This window comes from Macaca nemestrina, chromosome 7 (genome assembly GCF_043159975.1).
Source record: "Macaca nemestrina isolate mMacNem1 chromosome 7, mMacNem.hap1, whole genome shotgun sequence".
NCBI lineage: Eukaryota > Metazoa > Chordata > Mammalia > Primates > Cercopithecidae > Macaca > Macaca nemestrina.
In genome coordinates, this window is record NC_092131.1 from 108271502 (window position 1) to 108284052 (window position 12551).

The following is a 12551-nucleotide window of genomic DNA, read 5'->3' on the forward strand; positions in this document are numbered from 1 at the left end:
CTATCTCCAGGCTCTTTATCTTCATAATTCTTGAAAAGATCCTGAAAGGAAGGCATTATTGTCTCCATTTTACAGGTAAATCCACAGAGACTAAGAGATTAGGTAATCTGACCAAGGTCACTCATCTGCTGAGGGGTAGAGGCAATATGCAGAAATGGCTTCATCCGCCCACAAGGCTTTTGTTCCCCTACCTTACTGTCTTCCAGAAGAGGGGTACAAATGTGATCTACAGCCAGAGAAAAGAAAAGAAGCAGAGAAAGAGAAAGGGGAGGGGAGAGAGGGAGGGGTTTGAGAGAGGTGATTTTCATTTATAAGCAAAGGATAGGAAGGTGTAGTTCAAGCCTGTTGGCATCTATTTTCTCTGTGAAGTATGAAGGTAAAACAATTTGCTGAAAATGAGGGGAAAAGGCTGAAAAAGAATAGTAAATGTATCTACTAACATCTGAGGAAGATGTACAAGGAACTGACCTAGGGCATGCCCACTCTTGTTAAGCCGCACTACTTTTGTCATTTGCTTTTACAATATAAAAATAAGGGACACACTTGTTCTGGGTTACCTGATCCTTTGTAGTTAAATAAATCTTTGTCCCAGGAGCTTACTCAAAAGGAAGAATGGAGACCATGATATTTCATAACTCTACCAAAGGCTTTGTCCTTCCCCTGACACCACACATAGCATAAGATAGGGTCAGTGCTGAGCTGGAGAATAGCCAGAGTTCTTGAACACCTGGCGTATCATAAAATTTAATCTAATCTTATTTCTTTTACCTGAAAATATTTTCATTTATAATAGTACAGTGGGTCTGTTTTCTAATAAAATTTTACATATTTTACATGAGTCAGTGAGCCAGATGTAAGACATAAAACTGTGCTTACAATAACTTTTCAGAAATGTATATTTTTAAAAATCGAAGAATGCCTTCCTATCATCAATACTAGGTTCTCTCTACTCAGATTGCTGTATCTCATAGTAGCAAGGAAATAATTAAAAAGGAAATACAAAACCGTTAGAAATGCGTTAATCGCAAAAACTTCACATCCACTTTAAAGGGTACCACAAACCTGTCCTATCTTCAAGTTTCTGACCTTCATAAAAGCTCATCATCTTCAGTCATAGATAGCTTGATACCTCCACTGTCTAGTCCCACAAACCAGGAAAACCCCACAGCCTCAATATCATCAGCCAGGGAACACTAGTTTGTCAAACAGTGTATATAACTGGGTAGTCAGCAAATGTGTGGAACTTACTACCTTTAAGTAGTCAATTATAGGCCAGGTGCAGTGGCTCACGCCTGTAATCCCAGCACTCTGGGAGGCCAAAGAGGGTGGATCGCCTGCGGTCAGAAGTTTGAGACCAGCCTGCCCAACATGGCAAAACCCCATCTCTACTAAACATATGAAAAATTAGCCAGGCATGGTGGCGGGCACCCATAATCCCAGTTACTTGGGAGGCTGAGGCAGGAGAACCTGTGGGGCGGGGGTCGGTGGGGGTGAGGAGGGTGGCAGAGCTTGCACTGAGCCAAGAACACACTGCTGCACTCCAGCCTGGGGTAAGAGAGACTCCGTCTCAAAAAAAAAAAGAAAAAAAGAAGCCAATTAATTATATATATAGTTGTTGATACATTTGCAGTTCAAAGATTAAAAGGAAGATGAGAATGAAAATCTATATAAGTTTTTGGGATCAGAGGAAATACTGGCCTGGATAGTTCAATGACCCAATACACTATTGCTTTAATTTATGTTCGCGTGACCTTCATGTAAGACTGTGGCTACAGCAGAGTAAAAAGCTCAGGACTATTAACAAATCATCATCTCAAAAATCCAACTTGTGTATTCTTTTTTTTTTTTTTTTTTTTGAGACGGAGTCTCGCTCTGTCGCCCAGGCTGGAGTGCAGTGGCGCGATCTCGACTCACTGCAAGCTCCGCCTCCCGGGTTCACGCCATTCTCCTGCCTCAGCCTCCCGAGTAGCTGGGACTACAGGCGCCCACAACCGCGCCCGGCTAATTTTTTTGTATTTTTAGTAGAGACGGGGTTTCACCGTGGTCTCGATCTCTTGACCTTGTGATCCGCCCGCCTCGGCCTCCCAAAGCGCTGGGATTACAGGCGTGAGCCACCGCGCCCGGCTCCAACTTGTGTTCTATATAAACGCATACAACTCACATAGATTACTTTCCCTTTGGCCTACTGACCAGACCAGCGTTTTTCAAATTGTAGGTAATGAAACTGATCTAGCAGGTTGCAACCTGACTTTACACAAAATGAAATACAAAAATATCAGAATGTATCACATGAGTTTTCATCATTTTCATCACTCTACCATGAGTTTTCTTTACATGAGCTAAAAAAACTCTTATTTAGCTCATGGTTCTGCAGGCTGGAAAGTCTAAGCATGGTGCCAGCATCTGCTCAGCTTCTGGTAAGGGCCACATGCTAAGTCAAAACATGGCAAAGAAGGTCAAAGGGAAAGTGGACACATGAAAAGCAACCAAACAGGAGGAAAAAACTTGCTTTATAACTCACTCTTGCAAGAACTAATCTATTCCCAGAGAACTAATCTAGTCTTCAGAGAGGAAGAATTCACTACCACAGGACCAGCAACAGTACCCAGACACCTCTCGCTAGGCCCCACCTCCCAACACCGCCACACTGGGGATAAAATTTCAACATGAGTTTTGGTGAGGACAAACGAATCATATAAAAATCTCAGCAGAGTGTGTGTGTGCATGCATGTGCACATACTTGGATGGGAATTAATATTTATTTCTCACTGTAGGTTATAGTCAAAAAACCTGAAAGCCATTAGACTGCAATCAATCAGCAACAACTCATTTCCAAAGTCTAAATATTTTTTTTCAAAATTACTGACTTCATCATCATGTAATAGTCCAGTGAAGGAGATAAGAAAAGTTATAACTTGTTTTAAAATAGTTGGTTTCGGGCCGGGCGCGGTGGCTCAAGCCTGTAATCCCAGCACTTTGGGAGGCCGAGACGGGCGGATCACGAGGACAGGAAATCAAGACCATCCTGGCCAACATGGTGAAACCCTGTCTCTACTAAAAATACAAAACACCAGCCAGGCGAGGTAGCGGACGCCTGTAGTCCCAGCTACTTGGGAGGCTGAGGCAGGAGAATGGTGTGAACCCGGGAGGTGGAGCTTGCAGTGAGCTGAAATCTGGCCACTGTACTCCAACCTGGGCGACAGAGCGAGACTCCGTCTCAAAAAATAAATAAATAAAATAAAATAAAATAAAATAGTTGGTTTCATTTTGAACGTCAAATAGTGGTCTAGAGTGAATTAATTTTCAAACCATTCAACATATAACTCTAAAATCTAACTGAGAATTTATACTACTCCCTCTGAACAAGCATTTCCTCCAAAATCAAACATGTCATTAATACTAAAGTACTACTTCAGTGTCAAAGGAAAAGGAAATAGAGATCTGAAGTTGAGTTTATTTTCTGATCTGTCTACATCATAAAAAGTCCTTAATCTTCTGTGAAACTTATTTTTATGTGTGCTAACCACTACTGAAACTATCACTTAAAACCACTCTCATCTCGTATTTTGCAATAGAAACTGAGAAGTCACTACTATATGATCAGAAATTTTCCAGTCCCCATACAGGCAACCTGGCAGCTATCACTGACTCCCCTACACTGACACCTCTACTTCTGGGTAGCTGTATAGACTCTATATTCAGACTTAGAGAATCTACTCAGAATATGAGTTTCAATGATCGGATGAGAAGAATAGCTTATTCTTAGACCCTTTTTCTATGTTAATGTGGTCCAATTTATCTTGCCCCCAAATCCTGAAGCCCTGTGGAACTTCTAGAAATGGCCTATCACAGGCCGGGTGCAGGGGCTCACACCTGTAATCCTAGCATTTTGGGAGGCCGAGGCGGGTAGATCATGAGGTCAGGAGTTCAAGATCAGCCTGGCCAAGATGGTAAAACCTAGTCTCTACTTAAAAAAAAAAAAAAAAAAAAAAAATTTGCTAGGCATGGTGGTGGGCACCTATAATCCCAGCTACTTGGGAGGCTGAGGCAGAGAACTGCTTAAACCCAGGAGGCAGAGGATGCAGTGAGTTGAGGTCACCCCACTGTACTCCAGCCTGGGCAACAGAGCGAAACTCCGTCTCAAAAAAAAAAAAAAAAAAAAAGCCAGGTGTGGTGGCTCATGCCTGTAATCCCAGCACTTGGGGAGGCCAAGGCAGGCAGATCATGAGGTCAGGAGATGGAGACCATCCTGGCTAACACAGTGAAACCCTGTTTCTACTAAAAAAAATACAAAAAAATTAGCCTGGTGTGGTGGCAGGCACCTGTAGTCCCAGCTACTAGGGAGGCTAAGGCAGGAACCCGGGAGGCGGAGGTTAAAATGAGCGGAGATTGCGCCACTGCACTCCAGCCTCGGTGACAGAGCGAGACTCCATCTCAAGAAAAAAAAAAGAAAGAAAAAAAAGAAATGGCCTATCACATTCAGGAATCTATAGGATGGGTAACAATGGGAAGTCCCCAGATTCCCAGAGTCTACAGCCAACTCACTATTACAAAGCCACAAAGCAGCTCCTGAAAAACATACCTTCCAAGTCACAGAAGCAGTTACTGAGACTTGACTACATTCCCTCACTGTATAAATAAGAAGCTTTGTGTTCTTGGGAGATAATTATTTAGCAACTTAATTGGAACTTAATTAGCAAACAGTTCTTTCATATACATTTTAACATTTGATCCTTAGGAAAAAGAAGGGAAAGAGTAAGAATTATCCATCCTATTGTACAAAGAGGTTCACAATAAAAAAAGATGCCCAGCCTAACAAACCAAGATAGTGGTGGAATGAAGTACTTGTCTTTTAACCCCTGGTCTGCTTCTCTTTCTCTTCATTGCAGGGCTTCCTCAGAAATTTGGAGGATGTCATTCTGAAGGCTTGTGCTCACCAATCATTAGATTACTTTATTCTATTTTTTTTTTTTTCCACTTCTGTGTGGCTCTCTGTGACCATACAGATGGTTATTTACCAGACTAATTGTGGTAAATTCTTATCTAGGTAAAAAGAAGACAGAAAAAAATAATTTACAATCTCTATCTTCTATTTTAATGAGGGTATTTTTATGCAGGAGAAATTAATATTTATAACATGAAGGTCAACCCATTCCCCCTTTTACATAGTTGCCAATAGTTTAAATACACCATACGAGCAAATTGTTTTAGGTACTAGGACCACTATTGACCTTTAAAGATCCTTTATAGTCAGTACTTCTACTCTACCTGTAGTGAATGACTAGTTGTCTTTTTCTTTTTTAAAGTTCTAATGAGTTGCAAACGGACATGTTTATGAAATAAAAATAAATTATGAGAAAAATAAAAAGACATTCAAAATGTAAGCCTCAATTATTAGAGTCACAAACAAAGCTACTCCATCAAACTGCTCTAAAAAATTTCAAACTCTTATTTCAGTTTCTGTACCTATTTTGTCACTGACAAGTAACATTCACAGGACATGCTTTCAGTAGCACTGCAAGTGATTAGGACATCTTTTTGTAGTGGACGAATAACTACATCAAGTGGGTTGTATTCTAACATCTGAGACTTCTGAAATAGAAAACTTTCTCCAATAAATAAAGATATTTGACTAGCTCAAACTATATTTATTATGTAATTTATATTATATAATAATATATTATATTTATTATACTTACTAGCCTATAATGCTTTTCTATACTCCTATTATATTTATTGTACTTACTAGCCTATAATGCTTTTCTAATGCGAACAGGCTTTTCAATGAAGTTGTACATAATTTTAAACCATCAGTTATTTTCCAAAAGAATCAAATACAATCTCTAATAGTAGAAACCTGACTTCAGAGAATTAATATTATTTTCCAAATTATGGAGGAACAGTAGTCATTAGAGCATTCCAAAGGGGATGTGCCAGGAATAGAGACTCATCTGGTTAAAACGGGAGCATTGGAAAATGTACATATTGGTATCAAAAGTTTAAAGTTCCTATTAGTTCCCAGATTAAGGGAGAAAATGAGACAATTTGCCAATTCCTTGGCAAAGTGAAAGTAGTCCCTGGGAAAAAGACTGAGTGAGCTTGTGCCAGGACTGAACCACTGAGGTACTTCTTAGGCCAAAGTAATGAAGATTATAAACACCTTACTTTATGTTGAGATTATAAAGAACTTAAGTCCCAAATGATTCTCTGAAAATAACGTGGCCTGGTCTCCAGAAATAAATTTATCACCTTCTAATAGATCATTGTCAAATGCAAAAAACCTGAAAGTGCTATGGATCAGAAACCGAATTCCCAACAAATATTTATATTAATAAAGGGTATGGAAACACTTCATAATCATGTTTTAGAATTGCTGCAAATTTAATCTATTGCTAGAGATATGAAAAAACTATATCCCTATGCCTCACACAGAGTAGGTGCTCAACAAAAGTTCAATAAGAGTTCAGCTCTTGAAGCTGTATAAATAGGAAGGTCACATGTTTTATTCTCATGTTTTACAAAGTGAGAGGCTGAAGAAAGCTAGATCAAAAACATGTTAAGCAGTCATTTAGTATTAAAGGAAGAGAAAGACACTGATGCAGGTAAACAAATCAGACAGGCTGAAACCAGAACTCAAAGAAAGTCTAAAGAGAACACTCTAAAGTAGAAAATGAAGTTTCTATAATAAGTCAAAAGGGAATAGGAAGATGCCACTTGGTAGGAGTGAGGACTCAAAGGAAAAAAAAAAACTCACTGAAAGCTAAAAATAGTGAAATTTAATCCATGTAAAAGTATTAGTTCTCCTTTCTCCCTAACTCATCTAAAATGTGTTTTTTAAATTGAGGTATAACTTTCATACAGTATAGTGCACAAATCTTAAATGTACAGCTTGATACATTTTTACATACATACACCCATGTAACACCATGCAGATCAAGACAGGGAACATTTCCAGTGCCTTCTCCCGTTCAATAACTCCTTTCTACCCACCGCAAACCAGTGACCACTGTATATTTATTCCTGTTAATGGTCAAATAGTACTCCACTGTGTGAATTACACTACAAATTTGTTTACTCATTCTCCTGTTGATGGACATTTGGGTTGTTTCCTGTTCTATTATGAAGAAAGTTGTTATGTATACAGTATTTTGGTGAATATAAACACTCATTTCTCTTGGGTATATGCCTAGAACAGACTGCTATGTCACAAGGTAAGCATATGTAGATTAAGTCAGTTTTCTAAAGTAACTGTATCAATACACTCTACTAGCAATGTTTGAGAATTCTCATATAACATTTTAAATGTAAAAAAGTGCTTTAGTTGAGGCACAAGAATTTTGAGGCTTTTTGTTTATATTGTTTTCTGACCTTTTAGAGTAGGGGGTAACATAAACAGAGTGCTCACATCTCAGGGAATGGTTTGGGCGGGGTATGGGAAGAAAATAGAATTTCGATTTCAGTTTCTTACTCTTTTAGCTAAAAAGTAAATTTTACTAATATTTTTTATGCAAGTTGGCACTACTAATAGTATTCTTATTCAGATGGTTATGTTTATTCACATTGGGTATACTGTGATTTACTGCCATTTGGTGTGAGCAGGATTATGGAATATCTACTTCTAACTGAACTAGCTCTCACCAAAGGAACAGGTGGCTAAAAAAAAAGAAAGATTCCTACACAAAAATAATACTAGTAACATAGATACAAGCAAACAACAAGGAAATGTCTAAACTGACACTTCCATTCTAGAAAATCTCTTCAGAAGTTAAGAACTATGACCATCCATCTAGTCAAATCTCACAAGAAGCAGGTGGAAAATATTTCAAAAATTAAGACTTTAAAAAATACGAATTTAACCTATAAGTAATAAGTATTATTACTGTTAACGATATTGTGCAATGAAAATTTTAAAACATCGTTTTCATCAAGTCATCCCTTTTAGTTTGCGTTTATTTTATGCTGTATATAGTAGTAACAGAAAGTACATGCATATATAAAGAAAATTTACATATATTAGGGATGTATGCTCAAATTATTTTACCAACAGGGTACACAAACAGAAGAGTTCAGAGACTCTTGTTTTAGCCTCAGCATTTTTTAGTATTAAGCTAGATAATCCATAACAGAGGAACTTCTAATTTTTAAAGCCATACAAAATTAGGCATACTAAATGAGAAACAGCCCAGCTGCTATTTAATGTTAGAATAATACATCTGAACAGTGGGGGAGAAGGAAGGAGGAGGACAGGAATCTACTAGAAAGAGGCATGAGAGTACTTTCGTAGGTACTGTTCTATATCTTGGTAGGTATTATGCCAATGTATATCTACATGTGTTTATATTACATATGATATGTATCACATATACTTATATATATCAGACACATATTATATACAGAGGTATATTTATATTATACCAATGTCAAATTCATCGAATGGTAATTACATTCCATTCTATGTAAATTTTACCTCAAAAGAGAAAAGGATCCATTCAAAGTATTAACCACTAGGTAACAGTATGCACGTGCCTAGGAGTAAATTATGGTGATGTCTGCAACTTACCTTGAAATGCATTAAAATAAGAGGAACTATTATGTACATAGAGGGATGAATATACAAACAGATGCATGAAAGGGCAAGTAGAATGAAATTTAATTGTAGAATCTAGGTGGTAGATAAATGGGTCTTCACAGTATAATTTTTTAAACTTATCTATGTATTTGAAATTTTTCAGGATAAAAATTGGAAAAATAACGAGTTGAAAGTTGACAAATAGGCCGGGCGCGGTGGCTTAAATCTGTAATCCCAGCACTTTGGGAGGCCGAGATGGGTGGATCACAAGGTCAGGAGATCGAGACCATCCTGGCTAACACGGTGAAACCCCGTCTCTACTAAAAAACATACAAAAAACTAGCTGGGCGAGGTGGCGGGCGCCTGTAGTCCCAGCTACTTGGGAGGCTGAGGCAGGAGAATGGCGTAAACCCAGGAGGCGGAGCTTGCAGTGAGCTGGGATCCAGCCACTGCACTCCAGCGTGGGTGACAGAGTGAGACTCCGTCTCAAAAAAAAAAAAAAAAAAAAGAAAGTTGACAAATAATAATTTAAAATAGTGTAGTGATACAAGGGAAAGTTAGAAATTCAAAAAGGGGGCCGGGCGCAGTGGCTCAAGCCTGTAATCCCAGCACTTTGGGAGGCCGAGATGTGCGGATCACGAGGTCAGGAGATCGAGACCATCCTGGCTAACACGGTGAAACCCCGTCTCTACTAAGAAATACAAAAAATAGCCGGGCGAGGTGGCAGCGCCTGTAGTCCCAGCTACTCGGGAGGCTGAGGCCGGAGAATGGCGTGAACCCGGGAGGCGGAGCTTGCAGTGAGCTGAGATCCGGCCACTGCACTCCAGCCTGGGCTACAGAGCGAGACTCCGTCTCAAAAAAAAAAAAAAGAAAAAAAAAAAAAAAGAAATTCAAAAAGGGAAATGGTAGGAACATACAAGTACCATCACTTGGTGCTTTTAGATACTCTGTATTTGTGAGGTGAGAATTATCCTTATTTTACAGACGAGTAAATGGAAACTTAGAAAGATTACAGAACATGCACAAGGTCACAGTGTGAAGCCGAGCCAAGAGCTGAATCCAACTTGTAGGAATTCTGAATCCTCTTGACCTACATTCCTCACAGCGGGCTGCCTAGGACCAAACATCTTCCCTAGAGCAGGGAAGTTGCTTCTCCATTCCTGCATGAACCAGCTCTAACACAAAGTTCCTTCCTACAACCTGTACTCTGAAATTTGTCTCCTCCTGGTTTTCCTCCTAAGTTTGAGTCCTTGGGGCCCCAGAGTATCTAATTCCCACATAACTGGCCTTCATATCAAGTGACAGAATTTGAAATTTCAATAAGCAAGACTTTTTTTTCCCCGTTAGTATTTTATAACATTATCACCTCCACAGCTATAACTAGGTGTAAAATGGGAATAATGCCTCATAGAATTGGGATAAAAAAATGAAAACATATGTGAAGTATATGCACTGTAAAAAAGGGGACTCAAATCTTTTTCTTTTTCTAATCTTTACCTTTCTTTGGAAATTGCAGCATGCCACTCAAGAGAAAACACTTTTTTTTTTTTGAGTCTTAGGTTGTTTCTTGAAGAGCTCGTTAAATGTGAATGGATACAGATTTTTCTTTTGTGTACTTATTTTATCTAAAAATTTTGTTTCCTCACTTTATTTTCCATTTTGCCTTGATTTGGAATTATCACTTAGAGGGATTTTATGTACAATTAGATATACAACTAGGACCACTTCTGTAGGATTTTTCTGTTTCACAAATTACTACAGGTGGCCAACCTGTGCAAGCAACATGTTAATGAAATTTTAAGTCTATTTTCTTTTTGACTCTCAGAAGATATTTTTCAAAGGAAAAATTTGAAAAGCCATTATGTTACTAGGAAATGACTAACTGGTAATGGTAACCTTTAATTGGCTTTGACTGTGTTTATACACATATGCCCTAAAGCTATACATTTCTTACTTGGCAAATAGATTCCGCGATTTTCTAAAGTCACAAATATATTCAGGGACTCCTAAAGTCACAAATCTTGCCTCTCTAAGCAATATTGTATTACAGCATAAAAAATAACCAGCTATTCTACCTTAAAAACTTTGTCTTATTTTAAGGACAACCTACAGTTCAGATGTGAAGTTATTTTCAGTCTACTGGAACCTGAATAAGACTGTTTTTTCCTCTTGATATCTGAGGTTGTTGGTGTTGGAAAGGATCCTAGAGATGATTTTACAGTTGCAGAAATAGATATGCAGACAGTTGAAATGATTAGTCCATAACAGAGTATGAACCAGACAGCAGGTCCCCCAATTCCTGGCCTAGTGTTCTTTCCATCTGACAATCGTGCCAAACCAAATATTTAAAAAGTGATTATGTCCATCCATTACTTCAACTTCACTAAATTTCAGTCTGGCCACTCGTGATGTCACTTCCTTTTGTGAATGGGTGTATTTTTTTTTCCTTGGTCTTGCTATCTTCACTTGACTACAATATAACACCTTAGAGCTCACACTCTATATTTATGCCAATTTTCTCCATGCCTGTTTCCGTTCCTAAAGGATACCAATATAATCTCCAGAATGCCTTGACCCTCTTTTTCACAAGATTTATTTCAAGCAATCAACTGCCAACCATACAAAAATAAAAAAAAAAAAAAGGGATTTATTCTAAAACACAAAGCATACATGGCAGTGTTGCGTGTCTTCCTCAAAGGGCTCAATAAAAATTGTGAATGCTATGTATTACATGCAGATGCTTTCTAGAAAAACAGCCCAACGACAACCTTGTTATGTAGGAAGAGAGAGCTATTGTGGACTGTAGTAGGAGGCCAAGAATAAGGTTTGAGAGTCTACCTAAAACAAATATGGAGGTGGAAAGGCACAAGAAGCTTGCTGGACCCACCAGTCAGAGCTAGGCTGCTAGCTCTCGGCTATCAGAGGTCGGCTTAAAAGAACGATAGGCACCAGAGAGGCACGTACCCCGGGACAATGATAGGGCAGGCGGGGCACCGGGAATCACGCTCAGGGAAAACTCAACAAGTCTGGAAAGCAAAGAGATGGATGAATAACTGCCAAGAGGCTCCTGCTGGCCTCTGGATGACCACTACCCCTTTCCAGGATTTACTGCCCGCCGGCACTCGCCGGCTCGCGGACAGCCGTTCACCCCGCTGCCGTATCTGCCCCGACGTTCGCCCGGGACCCAGGGTATCCACTAACGACCCTGTCCGAAGCCGAAGCCTCCATCCCAGGCCCGCTGCCCGGCGGCGTGGCTTCCCGGTCGGCACCGGCTTTCCAGGAGGAAGGCAGCGTCGGGCCTGCGGGGGCCGGACCCGCCTTCGAAAGTGGGCGGAAGGATGGCCGCCCTGGCGGAGTGCGGGCGCGGCCGGGAGCCCTTGCCTCAGCCCCGGCCCGGTCTTCTCGGTGCCGCGCCGCCCTCAGCCCTCACCACGGCCGGCCGCGAGCTACGGGCTCGCGGCTGAGGCGATGGGGAAACGGGGTGGGCGCGCCATCATGAAGGGGAAAATGGTGGGCGGGCGGGCCCGCGCGCGGCCGCGGTACTCACCCGGGCCGGCCAGTGCGGGTAGCCCTTCATCTTGGCGAAGACCAGGTCGCCCGCTTTGTACTCGCGGGGCCGCGGACGCGCCATCCCAGCCGCTCCCCTTCCTGGTAGTCCTTGGTTGCCGCGAAGATGCTGGGAGGCCGCCCCCCCGCGGGCCGACGGACTGCGCCGCACTCCCCGCGGGCCTCAAGCCGGGCGGACGAGCGGCCGCTCCGACGAGGGGAAGCAGCGAGGCGGCGGCTGAGGCAAGGGGTGGGCGGGGGGCGCAGCAGGCCCGGCAAATCACAGCCCGGCAGCGGGGGAGGGGAGCCCCCGGCCGTTCGGCGCTCGCCCGCGTCCGGCCGCGCCAAGGTCCCCGCCGCCGCCGCCGCCGCCGCCGCCGCGCGCGCTGCTTACCAGCGCCGCGTCGCCTGCCTCATGCCGCCGCCGCCGGCCTCC

At 41.4% G+C, this 12551-nt stretch overlaps 1 protein-coding gene across 1 annotated transcript in view; it reads right to left on the bottom strand.

Moving 5' to 3' along the window:
* Positions 1-12488, bottom strand: part of HDGFL3 (HDGF like 3) — a 103327-nt gene extending 90839 nt beyond the window's left edge. Inside the window, exon 1 of the mRNA XM_011768584.2 lies at positions 12117-12488. Coding sequence (XP_011766886.1) covers positions 12117-12200 — 84 coding nt within the window. The 5' untranslated portion in view covers positions 12201-12488. The remainder of the gene's footprint in view (positions 1-12116) is intronic.
* Positions 12489-12551: the final 63 nt, after the last annotated feature.